The following is a 27,990-nucleotide window of genomic DNA, read 5'->3' on the forward strand; positions in this document are numbered from 1 at the left end:
CGTTCCTGCTCCCGCTCCCCGCCCCCCCCCCGGATTGGGCGTCCGGCGTTGCCCAATCGGAGCTCTCCGCGACGGCCGCGCCGGGGTCAGGCCCGGCCAATCGCCGCGCCCCGAGGGGCGGGACCTGTGCCCATGGCAACGGGAGCCGGGGCCGCCGGAGCGCCGTTGGGCCGCCACACCGCGCCGTGCCGTGCCGTGCCGTACCGTACCGTACCGGGCCTCGCCGCGCCCCGCAGCCCCTGAGGAGCCCCCCGGGACCCCCCCCCCGCGCACTGCAGAAGCAGCGGCCGCTGTGCCGCCGCCGGGCCCCGCGAGGTACCGGGGGGTTGGAGCGGGCGGGGGCCTTGGCGCGGTGCGGCTCCTGTCAGGGGCAGCGGCGGGTAACGGCCGCGCCTCCCGTCGGGCCGGGCCGGGCCAGGCCGGGGGCTCCTGGCGCCTGGCGGGGCCGCTGAGGGGCCCCCGGCCGCCCTCGGCTCCGCCGGGCCGCGTGAGGTGAAGGGCTCCTTCCCCCGGCCTCCTGAAACAGCCCCCGGTGCCTGAGGGGCGGGTGTGCCGCGGGGAAACGACGCCCCGCGTTCCCGAGGTCAGCATCGCGGCCCCCGGAGCGGGGCAGCGGTACCCCCGGGAGCCAGCTCGGCCTGGGGCTTGTTGGGGGGCTGTTGGGCTTCGCGGGGCCTCAGGGTGCTGCAGCTGGGAGCAGCGCGAGTCTCGTTCGCCTCTAACCAGGTTAATTGACATTAAAATGGGAGGTAACGCGAAGTTTCAAACTAACACTGGCCATCGGTCTGCTTAAAACTTCACGGTCTATTAGATGAGAAGGCATTTGGCATAGACGCCCGATGTAAACTTGCTCGTGGCTTGATGCTCTAATGCAGGTTGGCAGGTGATTATTTTGGCGTATTCAGAAAAGCCCACTGAGGAAATAGAAACTCAGCAACAACAAAAAAAGATTGTTTTTGAATAAGAGTCAGAAAAAGTTTCCGTAACTTGGCTGTGTAGCAATGGCATTGTTGCTGAACATAAGCTTGCGATGCACTTTAAGCGTATTTAAAAGTTTTATTTCAAAAGCTGCCCCCAAGCGATGTGTATATAACTTAAACTGTAATCATGAAAGGGAGCGCGGTAGTTCTCTGAGGTAACAAAAAATGTAAAATATTATAATATTGACTCAAATATCAGAGGTGTGAAAATATTGACCCGTACTTATAGTGATATACTAACTAAACAAACATGCTTTAAAAAAGAAAGATAAAATCCTTTACTGTTAACTTGAAAGCCCGTATCAGCGTTGCCTTGATTTGAACGCCTGTGCAACAGTGGTGCTTATCTAGTAAATTATTGTGCTCTCATCTATTCATTTGCTCAGTAAGCAGAAGAGATCTCTGTGAAGCTCCTGTAAGATGCGTACCAGACACAAGCCTTCCAGATGGGGTTATGCTTATCTGTAGCTAAAACCACTGCCAGGTACTTAAGCCAAATCAAAGTAAATTACAGGCAAAATTCACGTTAATTTCAACAGGAACAGTTCTTGTTCTTCTTCAGCATGCATGGTTTGGCAGTTGGAAGAATGAAAGAAATTGCATCTTATTAGAACAGTTGTACAGTTGTAAATATTTGTCTTCATCATAGATAATTCAGGCAATGTATAGTCTATTTTTGTGATTCCATTTCTCATGCTTTATGTTCTTTATAAAACGAGAGAGATGTCTTTGCACATTTCTGTTTCTAAAAGTGTAGAAATCAATGTGAAGTAGATTATGGAAATAAATCTCATTAGGCAACTACCATTAAGTGCCCAAATATTTTTTAATCTGGCTCCATTTTGTTAGATGTAAATTTGTTCTTGTTGGCTATATTGGGTTTCCTTACCAAAGGGGAAAAAAAGGCTATTGAGGTCCTGATGCAATCAAGGTTTACCTTAGCATGGTCATTTCTTGCTGTCTAGAGCAAAATGTGTACTAGTGGATCATCACATAGAATAACTGAAATAATTTTTGATTTGAGGTTAGAGTAAAAGCAAACTTTTACAAGCAATATTACTGTTGCAGATGGTAGCATGTTTGAAATGAGGTTGGTTTTTGTGCCAGCTCTAACAAAATTGCTGCTTGCACTTATCCAAAATGATTTTGTGAGATTCCAGGTTTGCTGTTGTATTTGTTCTATATGTGAAGTTGTAGTATAGGAAGCTGCATTTTGTAGTGTTTTTTTTTTAATATGCCTTTTAAGTTGATCAGAATTTTTATCAGATATGCACTGAATTCAATACAAGTTTATGCTTGCATGTTAGTTTCAGAAGTCTTTTTTTCTGAGACAACTTTACTGTAAAGAATTGATAAAATCAACCACGTTTTAAAAACAAGACTAATACTAAGTATTCTTCAGTTTGTAAGATAGCTTTATAGACACTGATATTTATTTTTCTGAAACAATGATGTTAGTTTCTTGGAGACGAGTATTATATAAATATGCATGTGTATTTGCGTGCACACAGGTTTTTAAATATATTGCCCCAAGAATTAAAAACAGTTGTCCTCTCAGGCTTTGCTTCTGACAGATCTAAGCATGTGTAGGAGCAGTCTGTATATGTTTTGCTTCTGTGCCATCCTTATTTCTGGAGAGAAAACTATAGTTACATTGAAAACAGTATGTGGTTCTTTCTCACTTGAACATTCATATTTTGTTACTACATAGGATCTCCCAGCATTTCAGTGACTCATTTAATAAAACAGCTGAACAGTATTTTTAGTATTTTTTTTTAAAAAAAAAAAAGGTTCTGTCAGGAAATGTTGTACTACACACAGCTGAGGCATGCTGTCTTTTCTGAGAAGCTGAAAAAAGAAGCTGTTCTATCAGCCAACTTCTAAATGTAAAAAGGATGAAGCAGGAAAACTCTGTTGAAAAGTGAGAAAAATAAATACAAGAGTCAAAATAAAAGAACTTAAGTAAGCATGGTGAGAAGGAAGGATTCCAATGTCTTTATGTACTTAAATGATATTGTTTAAATAATGTCATATTTATACACAACCTTAAAAAGCTTCTTGAAAAAACAAGGAGCGCGTCCTGGTGCAGAGAACCAAGTGGGATGTACTCTAACAGAAGATTAGGACAGGACGTCCAGATTGAAACCTGTGGGATACTGCTGATGATGGCTAGAAAAAAGGAGGAACGTCTGAATCATGGGATTAATGGACAACTTTGACAGAACAGAAGTACGTGAAGGATAGTGAAAGGAAAACTGTTGCTGCCTTGTGTGGGTGGGACTTTTACTGAAAGAGGAGTGATGGAAAACGATGATTACATACTAATTTTTAAAAGGATTAAATGCATTTAGGAAGAAAGGTATGCAGCTGGTTTTGTATTTTGAAAGGTAACTTGGAAAATTACTGCAGATTGTAGACACTTCACTTTTCATGTTACTTTCTGCGCATGTTTTCAAGGAGAAATCTAGATCTAGAGTTCCGATAACCTAACAAAAGGACATCTGCACCGCAGCCAGTTTTAGCTTAGCCTCTTGAGCTGAAAGGAACTTTTCCACTTGCTTCTGAAAACTGTTTCCACATTTTATCTGTGCTAATACCAGTTTAACTTACGGAAAGACATTGTGGAAAAAGATGCATTATCTGTAGATTCATTAGCTTTTATCTTTGGCTGAGGTATGGTAGCTTACAGTACCTGCACAGCAAGCTTCCCAGAAAGAACATGATAACGTTGATGTTTCAGGTATCTCCAAACAGAAAATGTGGCAGAAGAATAATCACTTTATGCCTATTTCAAACATTTAAAGTACATTTTTTATATGATTTTATGAGCTAATCACTATATACATTTTCAAATAATTTTTTAAAGAAATAGAAAAAATACATGGAATTAAACATTCTGTAAGCTGTGAAATTGTATGTGCAGGTATATCACTCAGAGGTGACAGCTAGCTCAAACTGCTAGGAGTGCTTTGTCTCGTTCAGATATCATATTTGTAATATAATAATATTCTAGTATTGAGTTTAGAATATTCTTAGAAACACGAGGATCAGTGGATTGGATCAATGGATTATTGTATCCATTTCTTGTGTTTTTTTTAAAGCAGCACTTCCTATGAAGATTGTTGACATTTCCAACAATACAACATTAAAATAGGAAGCCATAGTACAGCTGTGACTGTAGAGAATGTTGCAGTCGTCTTTTATGTATGCGCCGTTTCTCACAGGTTTATTTACTTCCACATCAGATACAGCAGGCGTGCAGCAAATTTTGTGAATAGGTAGGCTTATTCTGCAGATCTGAATTTAAGATTACATTACCCATCACGGTGTATACACTGGTGTGGCAAATGCAAACATGCAATGTAACATTTACAGCGCTTATCATCTGCTTCTTATCATCTGCTGGGTTTCTAGATGTGCAGACGCTGTACGCTGCTAGCACTGTATGTGTTTGCCTATCTCAGGCGTTGGACATTGCTTCTTAAAACCTATTTGTTGCTTTGCTAGGAAAGCAACGGAGACATCGGTACCAGAACTATGCTGTTTTCTGGGCAAGAGTTGTTAGGTGAATTAAAAGTAAATTTTGTAAAAAAGTAAATGTATTATAATCACCCGACAGCTGTGTAAAATAGGTGTGCTAATGCCAAGCTTTGCTGCCTGTGTTAATGTTGCTGGAAGTAGTAAGTAAAGCTTTAGAAGCTGCATTTTGTACTTATCTTCAAAAGCTCATAGCCATTTATGATCCAAATGTCTGATTCTTTTCCACTGGAGTTGATAGGAATTTCTGATTGAATTTAGTGGGAGCAAGATCAAGGTTGCTGGCAGACATCCTACTTCTTGTCTTTTCCAGTTGTATTCTTCTGTTCAGACAAGTACATTGGTGGCTCTTTTTCCTGCTGACTACCTCATTCTTTTAGCTCTCACTAAGAGTTGTTTTTTTTTTTTTTAAATGCTTCCTACTCAGAGAAGTTTTTACTTGGTTTTCCTCCCAAATATTGGCTTTGTTTATAAACTACAGTATTTGTCAGTTCTGGAGCACTACATTTATTGTTACTTCTCTCTATTTGTTACGAGTATAAATGTTTGTCTTTATCATTGTAGAACTTAGTTAATTTGGAAAGATGAGTTTTCTTGTTTGTGATGCAAGCAGACTAGAGTTTTGCTACCTTTTAATCTTGGTAGGCTACGTGTCTGTTACTAGAATCACTTAATTTCCAATGAAAATCGTAACAATAGCTCTGTCTATTTACCTTTAAGATAGTAACCATTGAATTATTAAAGTCAGCTGGTAGAATTTAAATTTCTCTTAAACTACGAAATAGCAGCAGGAAGAATAGCAGTAACGATAGGCTAAAGCGAGGCCCCCATGGCCGGGCAGGAACATCTTTGCTGTGCTTCATGTAGCACTGATGGCAGGGCCCAAATTGACATTGCTCCCCTTCTGCAGCACTGCGATTGGCTGTTGACTTGGTGGCTTCTGGTCCTTACAGAGGAAACCCCATCGTTGAGTCAGCATCAGTCATCTTTAGATCTACTCTAAAATGCCTGGAAAGGGATGGGCATCTTGGAATGGGTTTCTCAAAAGTCAGGAGCTGCTGAAGGTAGCTGATAACAGGCTGGGCCTCGGATGAACTGTTAATAACAAAGTACTTACTGGAACAAAAAACCAAACCCCATTTTTCTCTCATCCTGCCTCTCATCACTTCTCTCTAGTAGCTGAATTTGAGAATCATGCAGTTTTCTCCTACAGCTGACTTTGCAAGAGGCCTGGTTTCTCTTTTTCTAATACACATCAGAGTAGCGTGTTCAGTGAGTCAGTTTGGACTGTCACTGTGACTGTCTAAAGGTTGACTTGTCTTAGTCACCTGCTTTTATAGAGGTAAGTTTTGATATTTTTTTATAGTCTTGGAGTATGACATACCTAAATACAGTAACTCTGTCTTAACTAGGTAATTATTTTTTATTTTAATAAATGTATTGCCAATTTACTCATTAAAGCATAGGTGGTATAAACAAGTGGGTTCCTCAAAGTGCTACTGGAAATCCTGTGTTAGGCAAAGTAGTCTGTAAAGTCAGCTGTGATGATAGAGATGTTTTTGTTTACCTACTTTGCCTTCTCTGCTTTTAATTCTTTATGGTACATGTGGATTTTTATTTATTTATTTTTGCCTGTTGTATCAACATGGCGACAATACAAACATCCAGTGCACAACCTGAAACAAAATTGCTTGATGGGCAGTAGATAGCCTTTTTTTTCCAGAGCAGTGTATCACTTCAAATAGATGTCAGAAACAATTTGTGGTACCATCCAATCTCTCCAATTACGTATAACAGCATGAAATTACGAAGACTGGTATTTTCAAAGTAACCCAAATTGCCCGTGAGCACGAATCCCACTGAAAGCCAGCAGATCCAGTGGCATTCAGTCTGATTAGGGCTTTTGTTGCGTAAGCTCTGTGACTACTGTAGTTTAAGATGATACAGTTCCAGTTGCCCATCCTAAATCTCTGCTAGAGGTTACTGATCCCTCATACGAGGGTTGTCAGACCAACGTATTTGCTTATTCGTTAGTTTCAGTTCAGTTTGACCACGTTATATAGCAGTTTTCTTGAGCAGCAAGGGGAAGAATTCCTCAGAACTTAAGCGTGCTCCCCTCATCTTGAACTGGTGATCCCCATCTCTACAATTTACATGTCCCTAGAAAGCCCTAGGAACGACCTATGCCCAGTTAATCTGACTTTCTAGTGGGGATCTGACAAGCGCTGACATTGAATCCAATACACTCAATGGGGCAGCAACAATAGCTCCTGCCATCCCATCTGGTAGTGATCAGATGTTAGTTGTTTTTTTAAAATCGAAAGTAACAGGTATTTGCTATAACTGAACAGAATCCATTAACATTCTTTTTGCTGAGGATGTGATTAATAAAAGAGAGTTTCAGAGAATCCTTGTCATTCTCAAGCCTATAAAACAAAAGATGGATAAGTACGTGTATTTTTACCTTCAACTATTGCCTAGTCTCCAATAAAAGAGAGAATATCATCTCTGTATTTCCCTTTTCTTAATTTTTTTCTTTCATGTACTACTTTTTATGAATAAAGCATATCAACAATTAACACTCTATTTAATTCTTTGAGTTCCAGTGTTCCCTGAGAGCAGTAGAACACGAGGTGTTATAATAACTATACGTTATTATATATTATACTATATATATTATACTATATATAATAACTACAGGTTATTATAGGTGTCTATGTAGGAATGTCAAAGAATTCTAATCAGTACAGTATGATAACGTCACTTATGTTATTTTTGTGACTTGGTCTCGTTTCAGATGAAGAGGCGATCTCTCCTGCCCCAGCAATGTATTTTGCTGATGACGTGTCTCTTAGTGGCTTTGGAAGCTGTACCTATAGACATAGATAAGACAAAAGTCAAAGGAGAAGGCCATGTAGAAGGCGAGAAGATAGAAAATCCAGTAAGTATAATGAAATTAATCTAATTAAGTAGTCTGTACTAATAGTAATCTGGTCATAGCAGCCCTCTGTCCTGAAATTTAGATGTTTTATACTGGAGCTATATGCAGGAAAGAAATGAATATTAGCTGATATTTTCAGTCTACCATCTGCTGTAGTGGGGCTCCATTTAAATTTGTTCTCTTTTCTTAGTTATTTTCTGTGAGCTGCTAAAGGTGAGGTAGCAAAGTGAATGAATTCCCCAGTTTACAACAGGAAGCACTGCTTATTTTTCCACAGAGACTTCTTTCAAAGTGGTGGCTTAGGAAATTCCATTCAATGTTTCCAGTTCAGTGCTTCAAATAGAACAGGAAAATGTTTGATCAGGGGAATACAGTTAGCTTTTACAAGTATGAAGTTTTTTCAACAACAGACATACTGTGTTTGTAAGTGCTACAAGCATGTTGAATGAAAACACATTGGAGATCTTGTACTTGCTAAAATACTTTGTAATGTACTTGCAGATTTTTTTTTTTCAAGAAACAAATCTCCAGTATCAGCTTTTAATAGCTGAACAATAACGTTGTTCCATGAAAGCCAAATAAACTCTTGAAGCAGATTTTTTTTCCAAAATGGAATTATTGAGTCTAGCAGTTGTATTTCCACTGGATTGGCCTTATTGAGAGTGTTTCATTTGCACCACAGCATCGCAGGAAAACGCATAAAGAGAATATAGCATATGCCACAGGAACATGAACTGACCTAGTGTAAACTTTACCTAATAGGTTAAGTCCTGGTTGTAGCTCTGGTTCATCTGCCCTCAGCTGTGCAGTTTCAGTAATCTCATATTTCCGTTAAATGTTTCCCAGACATAATATCTGCTTATTTTTTTGAAAGATACGCTGATTAAAGCCAAGTAAAACTTCTGGTTGTTGCTTCTGGCAGACTGGGGGTGGCTGTCTTTGTAGAAAGATTTCTAGGAAATGCAGCAAATAGTCTCTACTTTCTTTTGCATCTGAGGGGAAAGAATAGGCACTATTCTGAACTGCTACTGAAATCATGTAACGAATTAATTGCACGGTTTAAAAAAACAAAACAACACTATGTTAACATGACAGATGCTTGCATATGACATGGATTCTTAAATACCTTCCTCCTCTTTGTTGTCAGTTACTGACAAATGAATCGTAAGAGTAAGTTGCTATAGGGCAATAATGCAGATCAGAAAAATGGAAGATATTTAAGACAGCGTAATCCCTGTGTTGCTGAGAATTGGATTTCAGTTTAATAATTGTATTTAAATGAAGTAAAATACGTGGTAGCGTATTCTTTTCTAAATGTAACATTCTTTTTTGAAGGATACAGGGCTTTATTATGATGAATATCTCAGGCAAGTAATAGATGTCTTGGAAACAGATAAGCATTTCAGGGAAAAACTCCAGACTGCTGACATAGAAGAAATAAAGGTAGGTACATAATGTTAAGTGAGTCTAATTAAATCCATAATCATGAACTGTGGAAGACAGATGTTGTAATCTTTCTTCATTTTTTCCTTCACACTCCTCTTAGTTTTTGTGAGCTTAAATTTCCTCTCATTTTTCATTTACCTAGGTATTCAACTCTTGCTAGAGCTTTCCCTTTAGTAAAGGGACAGCAGGTCTTCTATTCCTTCAAGAAGATCCCGTAGCATAAAACAAAATCTATACTTGAATGCATAGTTTCTGCTTTCTGACAATCCACTAAAAATCCAGTTTCAGACTCCATCCATGATCTATGTTCATGTACCTCAAAACAGCTGCAAGCCTAGCTCTCATTTGCTTTTTCCTGCTGAGCAGCTTGGAACATTAATTCAGACATAGGGATTTATGTGTCTTCTGAGATTAAGATAGTGTATCACTAATATGAAAACATAGAAGAGAATTACAAGAAAGTCTGATTTTGAAGTCTGGGGAAGCTGAGGAATTGTACTAGAGCTAAAGTCATTGTGTGTAAAGTCCAGAATAACAGGCTTCTGGCATTCTCCACTGCTGTCCTTTCTTCTGTGCCAATCCAAGTAGCACTCTCTCCAAAACCCCATTTCATTTTTGTCTTCTATGTTTCAGTTTCTGGCTCTAGGTAGTGGTTGTTCTACTTTCCCCTTTCTGAGCTAGCAATTCTGCAAGGGACAGGTAGGAAACAGTCTGAAGTGATAGACAGAGAGGACTGCTTTCTGCATTTCTTTTAATTTCTCATGGTGCCGTTGGCAGTACTTGACTCCTCTTTCTTCTGTGCTACATCTAGTGTAACTCTTGAAGGTTACTAACCATTTGCAGAGACTGATAAATATTCTTGCAGTACATGCTGTCATTGTGCTTGTATCTTCTCCCAAGTCTTTCAGCTGTCATCAAATGTATGGGGAACACAGCATTGTGTGTTTATCTCACAGCCCTTTTGAACCAATTTGAGAACATTTGATCAAGCAATTTGTCACTTCTGCAACTTCATGAGGTATTGCTGCTGCAAGGTCACACTTATGCTCTTTAGGGGAGCAAGATGTTTAGAAATTCTCTTCTCAGAAAGCTTCTGGGATTCTCTGTTTCTACAACTATAAGCTTAAAAAAATTGAATGTGCTCTTTGAAAAGAATTTGAGATTCTAATAGCATGGGCTACAGTATTGGCAAAGACTGACAGTAGTCTGCTGTCTTGTAGCTTGTCTCTAATGGGAATTGTAAAGGCTACTTTCTCCTAGTTTTTATAGATAACTTTTTTTTTTGACAGAGTGGAAAACTAAGTAGAGAACTTGATTTAGTAAGCCACCATGTGAGAACACGGCTGGATGAACTAAAACGACAAGAGGTGGCAAGATTAAGAATGTTAATTAAAGCTAAAATGGATTCTGTTCAAGGTAAGAATACAAAATTTAACTAGGTGAGTTAACAGATGGGGTTGCATTGGACAGGTGCCCAGAATGTAACAGCTATGCTTTCTTTGTTGGCAACGTACAACCGTAATCTGAAAGTAAGTGTCCTTTCTGACCAGGCCAAGGGACAGTAAATATACATCTTTATAGGAAACTGGAGAAAAAAGCCATCTATTTTATAAATATCCACTGCCAGAATCAAGTTTTTTCAGATACTTCTAATCCTTTCTCAATCTTTTTTTTTTGTTTTTGTAGCACATCAATTTATAGATTACTCACTGAGAACTAGCAACATATACTAACTAGGCTGTTTCAGAATACAAGACTGTTTCATGTTTTTGCAGGGTGGAAAATGATTTTTTTTTTATAGTCAGTTAACACTAAGTTTTCATTTTCTCTTTAAATCCCCTTTCCACCAATAAGAACTATATTACAGGTTTATAACAGACATTAAACATTTAAATTCAGAAGATGATTTTTCTTGTTTTTGAGGAAACTTTAAGGTTTTGGATGAAAGAAGAACATTTGGGGTGAAAAAATTATGATTTTTTTTACTTGCTAATGAAATTGCTTAAACATATGCAATGTCTCTAAAAGAATAAAGTATACAGATTTCTGAAGAATCTGGTGTATGTTTGTTTGGGAAATGGTGCTATCCCTTTTCATTTATTGCTGAAGAATTTTTAAAATATTTATTTAGAACTAAATCTAAGATTCTTGTTAGGTGTTACTTTTTGAAGATAATTAGTTGCCCTTAAATAAAGGTCATAATAATGGGTTGCATGATCTTGTATCCGAAACTGTTTTTCACAACAAAGCTTGAATAAATAGAACTTAATTTGCCTGGGCAGATTATTTTCTTGCTCATTAAAAACATTGTCACGTTGGAGGAAGGGATCCCACTAAATGGAATAGGTAATATATCAATTTAAAGTACTCCAAGAAAAAGGATCTGTCTTCTAGGCTAATTCCATTAAGTCAAATGTAGAGGTGGTAAATAGGCCGAAGAAGTATGTGTATACAAATTTGTGTGTATGGGGATGTCAGGAAAAAAATCAGATTAATTTGGGAAAGAAAGCATTTTTAGTATACTGCTACCTTTCCAATGAATTTTTTTTGGTGCAGCTGTAGTACAATTAATGAATAATGATACAGAGATTGGTGAGAGCTTCAAGATCACCTTTCTGTCCTTTGTTTTCTCTTCCTGGAAGTTCTAGTCCAGAGAGTGCAGTCCACCAGTAGCTAGACAGTGCAGACCAGACCTCCACAGGAGTCAGTGCATTGCCTCACGTACCTGTCAGACCCCGTGCGTTGTCATTCTCAGGTGGTCTTTTAGCTGCCGAGAGCTTGGTCTCGTACTCCTATTGCAAGCAAGCAGTCCAGCAACATCATGTTGACACGGTGAGCTAGTTGACAGCGGCTCATGATACCTAGTTGTATTGGTAATAACTATATACTTTGATTTATTTTTTAGTGATTTAATCAACTAAAAAGTTCTAGCCCTCTCTATTTCCATAAATCAAGAGTGACTAGCAGAGCATGCTTTAGAGAAGTAGTTGTTTTTTCCTACAGTAGATCAAGCATATAAATACATTCTGTTGCCGTGAGAGAGCTTACATTCAGAAAGAGTAAGAACAGATTATACCAGTTCAGAATATTCAGATGACTACTAGTGTGAAAGAACGGGAATGGGAAAATATTTCATGAAGTTTGTAGTGGGCCCTGCCAGCAACTGCTTCACATCACGTATAACTGTATGTTCAGATTATTTATAAAATACAGCTGTATCTGTATACATATGCAAAATCTTCTCCATATAATACCATGTAATATCTTAGCCTTCTATCTGTTAAAATACAAAAAACTACTTTCTTCTCAGATGGATCAGGTTAAAAAAAACACAAGACTTGAACGTATGTTCTGTCTATGTTGTGTCTTGATCCAGATGTATTTTAAAACACTTGCACCAAGATTCTACTGAACTGACCAGTACAGGACGCAAGAATGTTAGGGGTTGGGTGACTTTATCCAAGGTCAACTCTTAGATATTACAGTAATGTGGCAAGTAAATGCTGTCAAACAGAATGAGTTTTCTCCGTCTTTGTAAGGAATGAAGGAAAACAGGTTTGGGGGCTTTTTTTTTAGTTAAAAAAAAAGCTTAAAATTACACTTCCAAAAAGTGTTTCATAAACAGGCTAAGTTGCATATATTTCAGAAAAAATATGATCTCACCAGGGAGGAATGATGTTTGAAATATGCCCCAGCCAGTGTTTGCTGTTTTATGATAATACAAATACAGCACTGAGTGTGAGAGAAATAGTTTACCAAGGGATAACAAGTTCAAAATGATATTTTCCATTTTTTAAAAAACAAATATTCTTTACTAAGACATCTGGCTTGTCAACATTGTTGCCCAGATCAAAATATATGCTGCTTAAGATAGCATTATTATCTAGCTTTACCAGTTAGAAACCATGGTAGCAGCTAGAGAAGCCTGTCATTATAGAAGTGTATTTTGTTGTTAGTGCATTGTAGTATTTACATTATTGGGTATAGTCCCTCTCATAAGGAAGGAGAAAATGTTTGCAGCTTTTAGACACAGAACCTGACTCTCCACCATCTTGCACTTCTTCTTTTGCGCAAATTAAATTAGAATCTCTGCCTATCAGATTTAATATAATTTTAAATCATATATCTGGCCAACAATGTACATACAATAAGTCATTTGCAAAATGCGCAGGGCAATAGAAGAGTCAGAATTTTCCCAGTTCAGGAGAAAGATGCAAGTTGTTAGCTGTGATGCTGCATGTAACTTCAACTATCATTTATACAAAGAGAAGAATAGGATGTCTGTCTCTATGAAGCGCATATTGATTGCACATTTTCTTGCTGGAATTTTAGTGGTATGGTTCAGTGGAGGACTTGGTAGCGTTAGGTCAGAGGTTGGACTGGGTGATCTTGGAGGTCTCTTCCAACCTAGATGATTCTGTGAACACAAACCATTATGTTAAATTATTGTGTGGAAGGCAACACCTGACACACTAGAATGAATACAGTGCAAATTGCTGTCAAGTGTGCTGATCTCCTTCAGGTAAAGCTGCTTTGTAAGTGTTACTATAGTTTCCTTTGATAATGAAAAAATTATTCAGTCCTCAGGGAGCCTGAGGTACTCACAAGGCACAAGCTCCTGCGTGAATGTATTTAACTTCCTGATCTTCTTTGCTTTCAACCTTGTTTTAACATTTTACTTTTGTACTGTGTTCTTTCAGACACTGGCATAGACCATCAGGCTCTCCTTAAACAATTTGAGCACCTGAACCATCAGAATCCTGACACATTTGAGCCTAAAGACTTAGATATGCTGATCAAAGCAGTAAGTGCTAGATATCAACTACTCTGGGCTATTTTTTATTGGTATTATATGTTTTTTCATCTGGTAAAGGCAAACCCTTCTTTATCTACCACCTTTTTTTTTGGTAAAGGTGATTGATACGCAGTTTTTGGTTTCAGAGAAAAGCCAGTTGTCTCCATTGCACTCTTGAAAACTATTGTCAGTGTACATTACACTAAAAAGAACCTAAATTTTGGGGTGGCATCTTAACAGGATTTGCATTCACGTGCCTGTACAAACAACTTTGGGAATAAAACATGACATTCTGGGAGCAGTTGAATTAGCACAGTTTTGGTAGGGGCATATTTTTCTCAAGTGTATTTTCTGATTTCTATTTCTAAATGATATAGATGTCTCACGGAATGACATAGTCATCCCTAAATTAGCCATTTGAATTTGGGGATCTGTTATGCCAATGTCAAAGACTACAGGAGAACAGAATTTCAAATACCAATATTAAAAGTTGCATATACCGGGCGTGGAATTTGATGTCCAATTAGCAGATTCAGTATCAATAACAGGCACTTCTTTTTTTGCTGTCCATGTTTATTAAGGAGGTGCAGTTAAGCTAAGCATAGCATAGCTTTTTTCAACTGCTGGAAAAAATGTTTCCCAAGGGGAAAAAAAGACACACATGCTTTAGAGAACAATACGTGTCTAAGATGGAAACCAGCATTTTTATATTTTCGAAGTAAACTTGATTTTTTTAAAAAATGAGGTATATTTTAAACTTTCCACACTTTTTGTGGATTTCTTGTCCTTGGAGAACTTCATCTCAGTTTTCTGGAAAATGATTTTTATGTATGTATTTCTAAATATATTTCTTACCATTTCTGAGCATCACTTCTGGAGAAATCCTAGTTGGTTAGGAGAAGCATATGCTCCGCAGGACAGTTATTTCACTTATATCATTTTTCTTGTCTTCTCTCATCAGCTAAGATACTGACAGAGTGTAAAGAGTATTTGCAGGGGAGGTGTTCTTTGTTTTAGAATTGTTTTTGAAAAGGTACAGTGAATCTGAAAATTGAAATGTAAATAGTGGACAGACAATATCAGGTATGAACATAACTTTGAAAAGCACCGGAATACCACAACATCCTTTAATACCTTGACCTATCTGAAAATAGTGCAACTCTAAATCCCATACAAGTACTTGTCAGAAGTTCTCCCCTCACACCTTTCTCTCTATATAAATGGCTTTGTTGATTTAATCTGTAATAAACTACTGCATAGTAACTCCCGTTATTAATGGAGGCACTGTTTTCATTAAGCTCTAGGGTAAGCTACAAATGTTCTTATGCTGCAGTAAACAAGGACTTAATGATACTATTTGAAGTCGTGCTTAATTAGCACCTACTTAACTTAATTTATTATTAATTGATGAGAAAAGAGACCTTGGTGCCTTATGCAAAAGTTTTCTAAGCAGCTGAACCTTTGCTCCCTCTAAACGCTTCAAAGTAATAGAGGGAGCGAAGAGAGATGTTTATGTATCACTGTTGTGTGAAAGGGGACCACAGACTAGTCTACCTTGTGTTTAAAAGGGAAACAGCAATATTACCAGCCTTGTCCCTAGACCTGAACAAAGCAGGGTTTTTACATAATCATGTATAATGTGTTAATGTAATTATGTGGCATAATCATGTGTACGTATCTATATTTTTAGGCTACAAGTGACCTGGAGAATTATGATAAAACCCGCCATGAAGAATTTAAGAAATATGAGATGATGAAAGAACACGAGAGGAGAGAGTATTTAAAAACACTGGATGAAGAAAAGAGGCAGCGAGAAGAATCCAAATTTGAAGAGATGAAAAAAAAACATGGAGATCACCCTAAAGTTCACCATCCTGTAAGGCTACAGTCTGTCCTTACGTATTTGTAAGGAAACTTTCCTTTCCAGTAAGAAAAAACTAATAAAGGGAAGGGTATATCCTGTTTATTCTCAGGATTTGCTTCTTATTGATGTGGGAGCAGAATGTGGGAAGAGCGCTGAGAACATTAGAAAACACTATATATACTCGTCTTTTTCTCCTGTATAGGTAGTCTGTGTGCTGGCAGAATTATTACTTACAAAGAAGCTAAAATTTACAAGAAAGAGGCAAGAAGGGTATTCAAAACAGTAGGAATGCCTTCATGATATACTTGGCCTGCAAGGAACTAACTCAGTGCACCATTTTCTCTAGAAATGGCAAACCGATTGAACTCCCTTGAGCTGTTGTTTGCAGATAAGTCTGTGTGGCCATGGCTGATTATACAGGCATTCCTTTCCACAGAATAGGCGTTTTCTTGACACTCCCTCTTTCCCTGGGCCTTTTTGTCTAAAGGAAGTATGTGACCTGTGTAAAAAGAAACTGAAGTAAGTTCCATTGATTCTATTTGGAACATGACTAGTCGGGGAAAAAAAGGCCTTTCAGAGAAACTGTAATGCAAAATTAAGGCAGTAAAATTACACTTAATCATCTTTTGAATAGTTTTCTTTGTAACTAATCTACAGGGAAGCAAAGATCAACTGAAAGAGGTATGGGAAGAAGCAGATGGACTAGATCCTAATGAATTTGACCCCAAAACATTTTTCAAATTACATGGTAAGAGGTTTAGTTTAATTTAATTAGCAAATGTTGTCACTGTTATATTCTGCTGAAGACACTTATCCAGCATGTTTGTATTATGCTAAGAAGTCTTAAAGCTCAAGCAATTTGAAAGAGTCCAAAATGCATAGAGAAGACAGCTATGTTACTGTTTGAAAGTTTACTGTGGAGTCAAGTGGGGTCTAAACACTGAAAATGAAATTTTGTTGAAGTACTCAAAAGCAGAGAGCAAATAACCAGAAGTAGTTGCTCAGGGAATTCTGGGTATTCACAGGTCTCTCCATAACTATAACGTTGTTCACACACCATGCGCAAGGAATAAGTCTTCAGAGGTGTTTGGGAAAACCCTGCTTTCTCAACACCTCAGCAGATGAGTGCCAGACACCCCTTATCTTTGGAATGATCATAGAAGCGCCAAGCCTCTTAAGAAGTTTCAAGACTTCCTTAAAAACACAACTCCAAACTCTACCTTGATACTCCCTTGCTCTACGTTTCTGAGCAGTCTGCAATTAGAACAATGAAATAATAGGAGAGACAAGTATGCATCTCAATAGGCGTTTTGCTTTAAATATGATTATATAAATACGTAACCTTATTATGAAGCATTTAGCAATGTCAGAATATAAAGTATCCTTAAGCAGAACCCACCTGGCACTGGACTCAAGGGTTGAACAGTACAACGAATTTGACTAATGCCAATGATAAATTAATTGAAGGAATGTCCTAGCTTGAGTCTAACCTTTTATCTTGTTTTATTTATGTATTTATTATATTTAGATATTAAACATTATTCCTTCTCTCTAGGAAGGGATCTTGAAATGTAGATTTTTTAAAAATTTTGGTAACTATTTTATGCAAGTCTTACTAAAACAGCAGTAACCAAAATAATCTTTTGCCTTAAAGCTGAGTGTATCAAAAACTTCAGAGCAATTACACAAAAATATTGCATAATAGCACTTATTTGAAGTAGACATTCCCTTTCAATTTCAGATAGCAGTAACAATATAGCTATTCAGAGTAGAACATAGCATACAAGGTGGATTGTTGCCAAGTATTCTCTTCTTTCATCAAAAACGTTCATCAAAACTAACTTTACAGTGATCTTTTCTTAAGCACTGCACATTTTTATAAATTTATATATTATATATATATTTATATAAATTTTGCACAGCATTTTGTTGTTTTTTTGGAGAGTCCTACTGCTGGTTAACAATGTTTATCTACTGACTTATGTTATTCCTGGATCTGTTTACCAATGTAGTTGTTAAATTGGGACAAGTTGTTCTCAGCAATATTTTCTAGCAATTACACTGGTTGCAGTCCTGCTGTGACCTATTTCAGTTTGCTAATCTAACAACTAGGGAGAATGTGCCAGACTTATCTAACCAGTGGTTAACAAACAGTCAGGTAACCAAAACTGGCAATACAGTTCAACCAATGCCTGATAAAAACCTGAAGAGAAGAACTGACATACGAAAACAGCATCTTGTTAAATGTGGTTTTTAATCTATATGGGATGTGTATGGTGATACGTATTCAAATCCATGGAGAACTATTAGATGTATTACTTTCTGTACATAATCAGTTTGTATTTTCAACACTTATTTTAGATGTCAATAATGATGGCTTCCTGGATGAGCAAGAATTAGAAGCCCTGTTTACTAAAGAGGTAAAAAAAAAAAACAGCACAAAAACTTTACTTGTTTCAAAAAATGCTTGCAAGAATGTCTGTATTTTCCCCAAGTATATATGGGGGCTTTGGATGTTCATGTTGACATGTATGAACCCTACATGTTTCTACAGAATTGTAAAAACATGAGCAGGGAAAATAAAGTAGTTCAAAGAAAAAACTCAGACACCAGAGATGTATTGCTCATGTATTCCTCTGCTACAAGCTTGTTAATTATGAGATTTCATAATTAATCTGCAGAAAAGCTGTACCTGTACAGTTTGCAGTGCTGAACTGCACACCTGCTTTGGCTAGGTATAGCCTGGTAGAGGTTCTGAAGCTGAGTAGCTGTGTGCACTCAGTGCTAGTCATAAGCCTATAGAGAGAAAGAGGGTCACAAACTTAAATGCTTAGGCTGAAATTTTTGACAAAGAGTTGAAATGAATTAATTTGCCTCATCAGACGCATACATACAGTGAAGGACATGTTGCGCACTGCAGAACTGGCTACAGGGATTTCACAGTGTTTCTGTCTAGCTAGTTTGGAGCTGCGGGAACAATGAGTGAAAAAAGGTCCTTGGCTTAATTTTTTCAGTAGGTTCTGTCATGTTGTAGCAGGAAAAAAAACTCCACAACTTCCCATTCAGAGATCCATTATTATAGCTGCAACTAACTAGTTCAAGAGATTTTTTACAAATCAGGGAGTAAGTATACTATACACTGTATATACAAGCTGATAAATTCAAACTACTGTAAGTTGTAGAAGATGTGAAATTTGAAAATACAGATTTTTAACAGTACTTTGCCATAATCCCTTTCAATACTACTATATGGCAGTCTTTTTGACCGGTATGTCCCAGCATTTTACAATGTTGTAATTAAAAATAAGTAGGCTTACTTGTTGCCTAAATACTGTCATAAAAGAGGAGATTTATACCTATATAGACACTTGGAAAATGGTGAACTCACATTTTCAGCAGTGTCTCACTACTGTTCCATGCTCAGTGATTTGAATGAGTAGCTCTTTCTCCAAAATAATATTTGAAGAATTTGAATTTCAGCTAGAAAAAGTTTACGACCCAAAAAATGAAGAGGATGACATGGTCGAAATGGAAGAAGAGAGGCTGAGAATGAGAGAACACGTAATGAATGAGGTATGAACTAACATTTAATAGAGCTGCTGTTTTCCTGCTACGTTGAAGAAACAGAGTCCTCCTGATGTGACAGGTTGTCTAAGTACAGTGCAAGGACATGACACTATTGTTGCTAGGATTCACAAAACTACAGTTCTCAAGTCCTATGCCTAGATATTGATGTAAATGCTTGCAGATTAGATTTTTATTTAAGAAGTTCCAGAGGAGAAATTGTGCTGTAGCTTCCATCTTTTGCAGATAACCAGTAAATCAGAACAGAAATTTCTTGTGAATTTTCTCAAACAGCAAACACTCTAAATGTGCTCTTACACCTAGCAATAGGGTAAGATTTTGTGGGAAAAATAAGTAAAGCCATACCTTCTTTCACATGGCTGGCCTTTGTCCCTTCAGAAGAGGCCTGAGAACTAAAGGCATTACTTATAGCAGTGAATACCAGTGTTGGTTCTCTTTTTTTTTAATGCTCAGGAAACAGAGGAAAGGGAAAAGGATGTTTTGAACCACCGTTTTTTCCACTTGTATTTTTTCCTCTATTCAACTGTATTCCTTAAGGCTGAGGAATGGAGCAAGCCTGGACTCCTATTACTCGTGAAAGGAGGAATTTCCTCCCTTACCCTTAAACGTTTCTGACACTTTGTCATTGTTGTTTCCCTGTCCAACAGTGGAGATTACTCTGACTCAGAATCAAAAAATTATTACCAGAAAGCTACAAACCGTTTTTCTCAAAAAAAAAAAAAATCAGACATCCTGCTATTACTGCTGGGGCTACAACCACACATATTTCTAATCAATTTTGAAGTAAAGTAAGATTTTCTTACTTCCATTTTTATTAAACTACATGAGCATGTGAGAAGTTTTTAGAAGTTGTTGCAGGCATTCATTTGAAAATTGGACAGTTTAAAAATAAAATGGTTGTATTTGAAGGTATTTACATAATATTTACATAATGATTTTAAATGTCGTCTCCAGTAAAACTCATCCTTTAGGTTGAGTATGATTTTTTTCTTCTAATAGGTTGACATCAACAAGGACCGACTAGTGACTTTGGAAGAGTTCCTGCGAGCTACAGAGAAAAAAGAATTTTTGGAGCCAGATAGCTGGGAGGTAATGAGAATGTGTTCCAAGTGCAACATACTGCATTATTACCATCACTCTAACCAGGAAACCAAATGGCATGTCTATGACCTTTGCCTTTTTTCAGTCTTGTTTTGGTATGCGTGTGTGGTTAAATGCCTTAGCAAAATGTAACGTACAAAATTTAACACACTAATTTAACGCAGATGTAAACTTTGTGGTCCACAGACAAAGTCTTGCGCCACCTTGTGGAGTCTAAAAGATCTTTTTCCACTTGCTTTTTCAAACATAAAATGGACATTTAAAATACGAATCAGTTCTGAGGGAGGATTAGAGCTCAGCCGGAAGCAAGATGATTTTTTTTTCTCCTAACTCTAAATATGTCATAGAGTTTTGCTAGGAAAATAGCTGAGAAGTAGCAATTTTTACTGTTTGAGTAAGCATACTAACCCTTTGCGTTGTCATTTACTGACATCCAGTGAACTGTACAATTCAGCTAATAATTTCAGTGATAACAATCAAAATAGATATGCATTCCTGCCTAGGTATTCATGCTTGTTTGTATTCTCTTGCAGACACTAGATCAACAGCAGCTCTTCACTGAGGATGAGCTGAAGGAATTTGAAAGTCATATTTCTCAGCAGGAAGATGAACTTAGAAAGAAGGCAGAAGATCTTCAGAAACAGAAGGAAGAGCTACAGAGGCAACATGACCAGCTTCAGGCTCAGAAACAAGAGCTTCAGCAGGTACACTTAGTAGAACAGTATTTTTTTCCCCTTTTCTTTATCCTTGTACAGAAGCTGTAACAGGTAATGACAATCCCCAGCTCTGGAGCATCCTTTACATTGATTTCTCATATGAATCTCAGCTGAATTCTAAATAACTGGTATTGCAGCACATCATAGTCTATTATTTCAACTTACAGCAAACTGTAAAACTAAACTGTCACTTGCTCAGGCAGGAAGGAAAGGATGCTATCCAGAGGGACCTTGACAAGCTTGAGAGGTGGACCTGTGCAAGCATCATGAAGTTCAGCAAGGCCAGGTGCAAGGTCCTGCATCTGGGCTGGGGCAATCCCAAGCACAAGTGCAGGCTGGGCAGAGAATGGATTGAGAGCAGCCCTGAGGAGAAGGACCTGGGGGTGGTGGTTGAGGAGAAGCTCGACATGAGCCAGCAATGTGTGCTTGCAGACAAGGAAGCCAACCACATCCTGGGCTGCATCAAAAGCAACACGGGCAGCAGGGCAAGGGAGGGGATTCTCCCCCTCGACTCTGCTGTTGTGAGACCCCACCTACAGTACTGCACCCAGCTCTGAGGCCCCCAGCACAAGAAGGATATGGATGTATTAGAATAAGTGCAGTGGAGAGCCGCAAAGATAATCGAAGGGCTGGAGCACTTTTCCTATGAAGATAGGCTGAGGGAGTTGGGATTGTTCAGCTTGGAGAAGAGGTGGCTCCAGGGAGACCTCTGTAGCCTTCTAGTACCTAAAGGGGGCCTACAAGAAAGCAGGAAAGGGACTCTTTGTCAGGGCATGTAGTCATAGGACAAGGAAAAATGGTTTAAACTGAAAAAAAAGGGTAGATTTAGATGAGATACTGCGAAGAAATTCTTTACTATAAGGGTGGTGAGGCACTTGAACAGGTTACCCAGAGAAGCTGTGGATGCCCCATTACTGTGTTTAAGGCCAGGCTGGATGGCGCTTTGAGCAGCCTGGTCTGGGGGAAGGCATCCCTGCCCATGGCAGAGGGGTTGGAATTAGATGATCTTTAAAATCCCTTCCAGACCAAACCATACTGTGATTCTATGAAACAGTGCAAGTGTCTCACCTCAGTAGTTTGCCCATTAACCAAGATTTTACATAATGACTGCGCGTATTTCTTTCAAGTGTATTCACTTATGTCACATCAGAGAAAGTGATGTCACAGAGTGAAGTTTTTAAACTGTGTTTTTGTATTTTTCACCAGGTTGTAAAGCAGATGGAACAAAAGAAACTACAGCAAGGAAATCCACCTGCAGGACCAGCTGGAGAACTGAAGTTCCAGTCCCGTATGTATCTTTCTATGTAGATAGACAAAATTTAAGATCTCCAATATAAGAATCAGTAAGAAAATATATTTTCTGTTGAAACTCTTTGTGTACTGTAGTTTTAATGATCTGCATAGGGAGATTCATTAAACTGTCTTTAGGGGGAAACTGCTTTACAGCAGTTTTAATTAACAGCATCAAATGGACAGAGGAAGGATTGCAGTTCATGGGAGTGTTTTGCCTGTTAGCCTGAAAATAACATTATCTAGGATAACTAAGATTTGAGTGTGCAGAGGAGAATATGGACATGAAAGTGACCAGGTCTGTCTGATATCCCCTAGCTGCATTACCAGTGCAGAAATAGGTGTGTTAAAGGTAGTTTGCCTTGTGTATGCTACTCAAATGAAGTATATTACAGCATGCAAGAATGTGAAGTTACAGCAATTTAAGTTTCGCTGATTGTTGTACATCCCTGCTGTTGATCTTGGATGTCTACACAAGGACTGATGTTGATGCAGCTATCATTTCATGGCTATCTGTAGTTAGGCAGCTAGATGAAAGCTGCTTGCTATTCTGCTAGCTCCTGAAATTTGAGATTGTAATCCAGAATTGCAATCCCAGGCTAAGCCTGCAGGGAAAAAAAAAAATCAAAACATTTAAATGCTTTCAATCTGTCTGTCTTCTGTGGTCAACTTATCTGCAGTTGGGCACAATATGACATGACAAGTTTTAGATAGCATGAGCAACCAATTACTTTAACACCTATAGAGGATGATAAGGTCATAATAAATCATTGCATACTATCATGGATGACTAAAGGAAGTGGTCAGGTATATTTTAACACTTCTTATCCTCTGCTTTCATATGCATCCTAACCTTTTCCTCCCCCTCGAGAAAGGTTGAAAATAACACCTTTTTTTTGGCTTCCACGTTCATATGTTAACATTGTAAGTACAGCTCAAGAATTTAACAATCATCTCAAACGTAAGGCTTTAGGCTATATCCAGACAGCCTTTTGAATACTGGAAGGTCTTAACTGGTCCTGCAGGGCCAACAGTGAGATTTAAAACCTTAAATGCTATATTCAGTGATTACAGCTCACTTGGCTGAATACCCTGAAATTCTACCCCTAAGTTATTCAGTTTTGTGAGCAGAGCAAGAAATAACCAAATTTGAGTACCAATTTCATTTTATCTTGATTTGCTTCAAAGCTGCCTGTGGCCAACTTCAATTTATGACCCTTAGTTATGAGAGCCTCTCCTCCCCTCCCCTCCCTTTCATTAACTTTTCACTGTGTAATAGCAGATGCCCAGGGACTTGCTGTAGCGATACATCTTATAAAAATGGCAGCATTGTAACAGATACTGTTCTTAATACCTGTATTATTTTATGTAAAAACTTTTTGCAAAGACATTTAGTTAGGTATCCTCAGCTTTCATTGCATTAGCCAGAACTCATTCACTGCATTAAGTAAATCCAAACTATGAAAATTACCCTTATTCCAAGGTAGACAAAAGGAGAAAATTGTAAGGATTGTCAATGCCATGATGGGTAAAATATAGGAACAAGTCATTTATATTTTTCCCAAGCTTCCAATGTTGGAAATAAAGGTTTCATAAATACGTAATATTTTAGAAATAACAAATTAATCTCCCAAAAGCCAATGTGTTTTGCAAATAAAAGCACTTTACAGAAAATAGAAACAACTAGCTATTTAAGAGTAAACTCTGAATATTGTAATTTTGCAGTCTATTGTGTAATCTCAATCTGATTTTGTTGTGACATACAAAATTCTAGCTTTCATTTAGAAACAGAATTAAAAGGTTTTATTTGATTGTTACAATATTAGAAAAACTTTCTTTGATACTTTCAACATATGGGGCCAGTTTAATTGAAAAGTTGTAAGTAGTTTTATTCTTGTTTTACAGCTGGGGAGCACAAAGTTGGAGATGCACCAAAACATCCTGCAGGAGATGATCAGCCTTTACCCCCAGGACATGTTCAAGAACCAGCTGCTAGAACTGACCAAGTTCACCCTTAACCACTTGTGCCTCAACTTTATAGCATCTTTATTATTTTGGGGGAGGGTAAAAGGCAGGGAGGGAGGGAGGGGAAAAAATAATCAGTGAAACAAACTCCGTTTTCTTCCCCAGATTATAAAAGTCATTAGGAATGTTAGAGATTAAATGTCAATCAGACTTGAATCATAAATTAAACTAATTTTCTTTCCAATCCATCAGTGAGAAAGGCAACAATGGGATCCTTTAGAGGATACAGTGGAGGAGGTAATTAAGGAAACTAATTTTAAAGGTTTTTGTGGCCAAGAGAGCCATTGCATTCTTATTTTAGAAAGAATGAGATGTCTGCCATTGTGTGTTTAGGCATAAATCAGGATCTTTTCAGAGAAGAAACAGGAACTGGCCTGAATATCAAGCTAGGTCTTGTTTTATTTAGAAACTCCTTCCAGAAATGCTGAGAAGCAAAGTAGGGAGAAACAGAGACCATAGGTGAAGGTCTACCATTTCCAGTACTACCAACTACTTTCTTGAGACCAAATAAAAGTCAAACTCCTTACGCCTAACCTTTAGAAAATTTGCACTTTCTAAAATCCAACCACCACAAAAATGCATGGAATACTGAATTTTTCATGTTTACAGAAGCCTGAAAATTTCACTGTAAGCCTTCAAAACAAATACTCAACTTTGGGTGTATTGGTCTGAACCGTCCTTGTTAAGATTAATTCTGTGTAGCAGTTGTATACCGAACTGGCTCTCGGGACAGTGCTTTTGTCCCTGTTTCTTTCATCAGGTGCCAGCTGATCTCAAAATTTTGCATGCTATTAAATAAGTTTATGTTGATGGAAATATTGTGCAAAGCAGAACAAGACTCACTGTCTTCTTCTGTACAGATTATCCTACCTCCTGTGATAATACCAGATTTTTTCAGAATGCACCATGTGCTTCAAAAAGCTCTTCTCAGACATGAATTTTTGACTTGCTAAGAGTCTCACTATTAACGCTTATTAGTCTTTAAGAGTTAGTTTATGAAATGTCCAGAAACAAGGGTGCTACTAGATTGTATGATTTTGGTAATGAACCAGGATAGCTCCCTCACATTGTAAGCCAGAATTTTTCAAAAACCACCAACAAAACAAAAACACATTACACCAGTACAAAACCACTGCAAAAATTGATTTACCTGGGGGTTTTACTATAATGTTGAAAAGCTATGTGATTGTCCTTGCTTGTCATCTATTGAGACTACCCTAAGGTGTAAACCGTTTGTTTTTTTTAACATGGATTGTTTTGATTGTATAATGCTGGCTTTGAACTGATGTACACACACCTTAGCAAGCATCCTTTGAATTCCCTTCCTGTTAACAGCAAGTGTCAGTCAAAGAGATCACTTGGGTTTTGAGCAAAGAAGCAGAGGCCAAGCCTGTATTATGAAAGTTATGAAGAGATGTTCCTTTCAGAATAAGACTCAAAATGTTTTAAGCAAACTCAAAAGCGATGGGCAGCAATTACTAACATTTTGTATTGGCATTTGAGAAGTTTCTCACTAAGAGTTGTAACTGATAGAGGCTAGTCATATTCCCTACGCATTTAATACTTCCATCAGGATTGAGCACATTCTTGTTTTTCACACAATGTAATAGAACTCACTGCTGGAATACATTAGGTTTCTTTATCTGTTTCATCTTAATTGTCATGTCACATTTCCTTTATTTATACCACTCAAGCAATTAGACTATCTTTTTTGCTGTTGCTCTATTTGCAAGTAGTTCACATTTTAATTTAGCTTAAAAAACAAAAACACCATCTCCACTGTTTGTTACTTCCATGTAATTCTAGCATCAGTTTAATTATGTCTTTGCCAGAAGACTGAAATACCTTTCAACAACTTTATCTGTTTGCTAAGAGGCCCAGATGTAGTTACAGCTACAACCAGAATAACAGCGCTTCTCAGGGCAGAGTCCTGGCTTTGGGGTTGTAGCCTGACAGTTAGGAGCAGAGCAAGGAAGGAAAACAAAGGGTGAGTTATTCAAACGTCATGGAAAAGATGAAGGGAATTTTTTCTTCCTGTCCCACGTGGAAGTTTACAAAGGAAGAATGATACAGCCACAGATGTTTGTAGAGAATCAGGGACTAAAAACTTTGATCTGAAAACATTTCTACCGTACAAGTTATTCCTTCATGTTACAACTGCCTCATAAGCAAACGCTGCTATATATGATGCAGTATATCCTCTCAAGTGCTTGCCACAGCTCAGGCTTTGATTTCAGCATAGTATCTGTTACATTTCCATTGTAAAAACCTGACTCTCCCTGATACAGGAGAAGAGCATTATATCCCCCTTACCCTGTTTACTTTGAAACATCCAGAGAGCTTTGTCAAGAACCATTGTAACATGGATGCTGAACTCATCTGCTTGCTGCAGTGTTGTGAGTGTCGGTGGTGATTGAAGCAGCTGCTTAGGAGAAGCCAGAGCTTTCATTTGTCATTCCATGAGTTAGTGAGAGTTTCTAGTTTTACATTTCAACTAACCACAGAGGTGCATTCGGCATAAAGCAATGCATACCTTTCCTTCAACTGCTATCTGATACCTAAATGTTCAGAAATGTTCTTGTCAGTGTTAATTTTAGTAGTAGGCGTGCATTTTAACAATATGCTGTAGTCTTTTTGCTCATTTTTTTTGAAGTAGAAGCAGTCCATTTTTTAAATTTTAGAATTGATTGGATTCATCTCTAACAGTAATCAAAGTTCTAGTCCAACTATTTGCCCTAAATTATGTGAAAGTCAACACCTTAGTCCTCAATAACACTTAAGTTACTTAACTCCTAACTGAATAGACTTTAATTTTGCTGCCTAGATGTTTTTGAGATGAGAGCCCAAATTACAGCTTCGTGCTTGTTTGCCCAGTTCAAAATTTTGTATGCATTGTTACCTCTTCCACAGGTCTGCATAGAGAGCGAGAACTGAGTAGACATTCTCTCATAAGATGGTCCATCAGGTCTGCTCTATCAGCAGCCAAGCTTGACCTGATACTGCCTATCTAGTCCTCCTTTGTGAAGGAAGGACATCATTCTTCAGGCCCAAGCTAAAACATGTCTCTGGCTGAGCACATTACAGTCAAACTAATTTTGTGGATTCATTCTGAAATACAGTTTAACTAAGAGTTATCTCACTGTAAGGAACATCTGCCATAGAGGTTATGCAGTGTGTTAAAGTCATACCTACACATGAAATGTTTAACTGATTTGATGCTTTTTAAATGTCTTGTTTTCAATGATGATTTCTTCTTTTAATTAGGTTCTCTCTTTTTCATAAGAGACTAAAATGTTGTATTATTCACTTAAAGCATGTTTCTGCCATGGTACTGATTTCTCAGGAGCTATTAAAAGTTAAAAAATTCTTCACTTACAGCGAAGACAGGAAATAGAAAGCTATAATCACAGAAACAAGGGACTGGAATACCTTGGGCACCAGTGCTTTGACCTGTACTCTACCTTTCATTTAGGAGGTGATTACAAGAAAATTGAACGTAACTTTGTACGGGCACCAGTTCCAAGACAAAGATGCAAAGAGTTGGTTTTGTACTTGGCTGGGATTTCACTAGGAGGATGAAGGGGTAAGATTTAGTCAGTGGTGTACAAATTCATATTTTTCAGTGCAATATATGTAGAAAAAAGCCCCACTCAATACTTTGTATTGATTAGTTTTTAACTGGATTAAACTGAAACTCAGCGCAGTGACAG

At 37.9% G+C, this 27,990-nt stretch overlaps 1 protein-coding gene across 1 annotated transcript; it reads left to right on the plus strand.

The window, feature by feature from the left end:
- The first annotated feature begins 156 nt into the window (after positions 1–156).
- Positions 157–27,989, plus strand: NUCB2 (nucleobindin 2). The gene is made up of 13 exons (XM_048070202.2): positions 157–315; positions 7,315–7,458; positions 8,794–8,901; positions 10,194–10,320; positions 13,605–13,708; positions 15,390–15,575; positions 16,221–16,311; positions 17,925–17,983; positions 19,044–19,136; positions 20,148–20,237; positions 20,783–20,953; positions 22,172–22,253; positions 24,161–27,989. Exons 2-13 carry the CDS (start codon positions 7,315–7,317, stop codon positions 24,271–24,273), a joined length of 1,368 nt encoding a protein of 455 aa, XP_047926159.1. The 5' UTR covers positions 157–315; the 3' UTR covers positions 24,274–27,989.
- The last annotated feature ends 1 nt before the right edge of the window (position 27,990 follows it).

Source organism: Anser cygnoides, chromosome 5 (assembly GCF_040182565.1).
Source record: "Anser cygnoides isolate HZ-2024a breed goose chromosome 5, Taihu_goose_T2T_genome, whole genome shotgun sequence".
Classification (NCBI taxonomy): domain Eukaryota; kingdom Metazoa; phylum Chordata; class Aves; order Anseriformes; family Anatidae; genus Anser; species Anser cygnoides.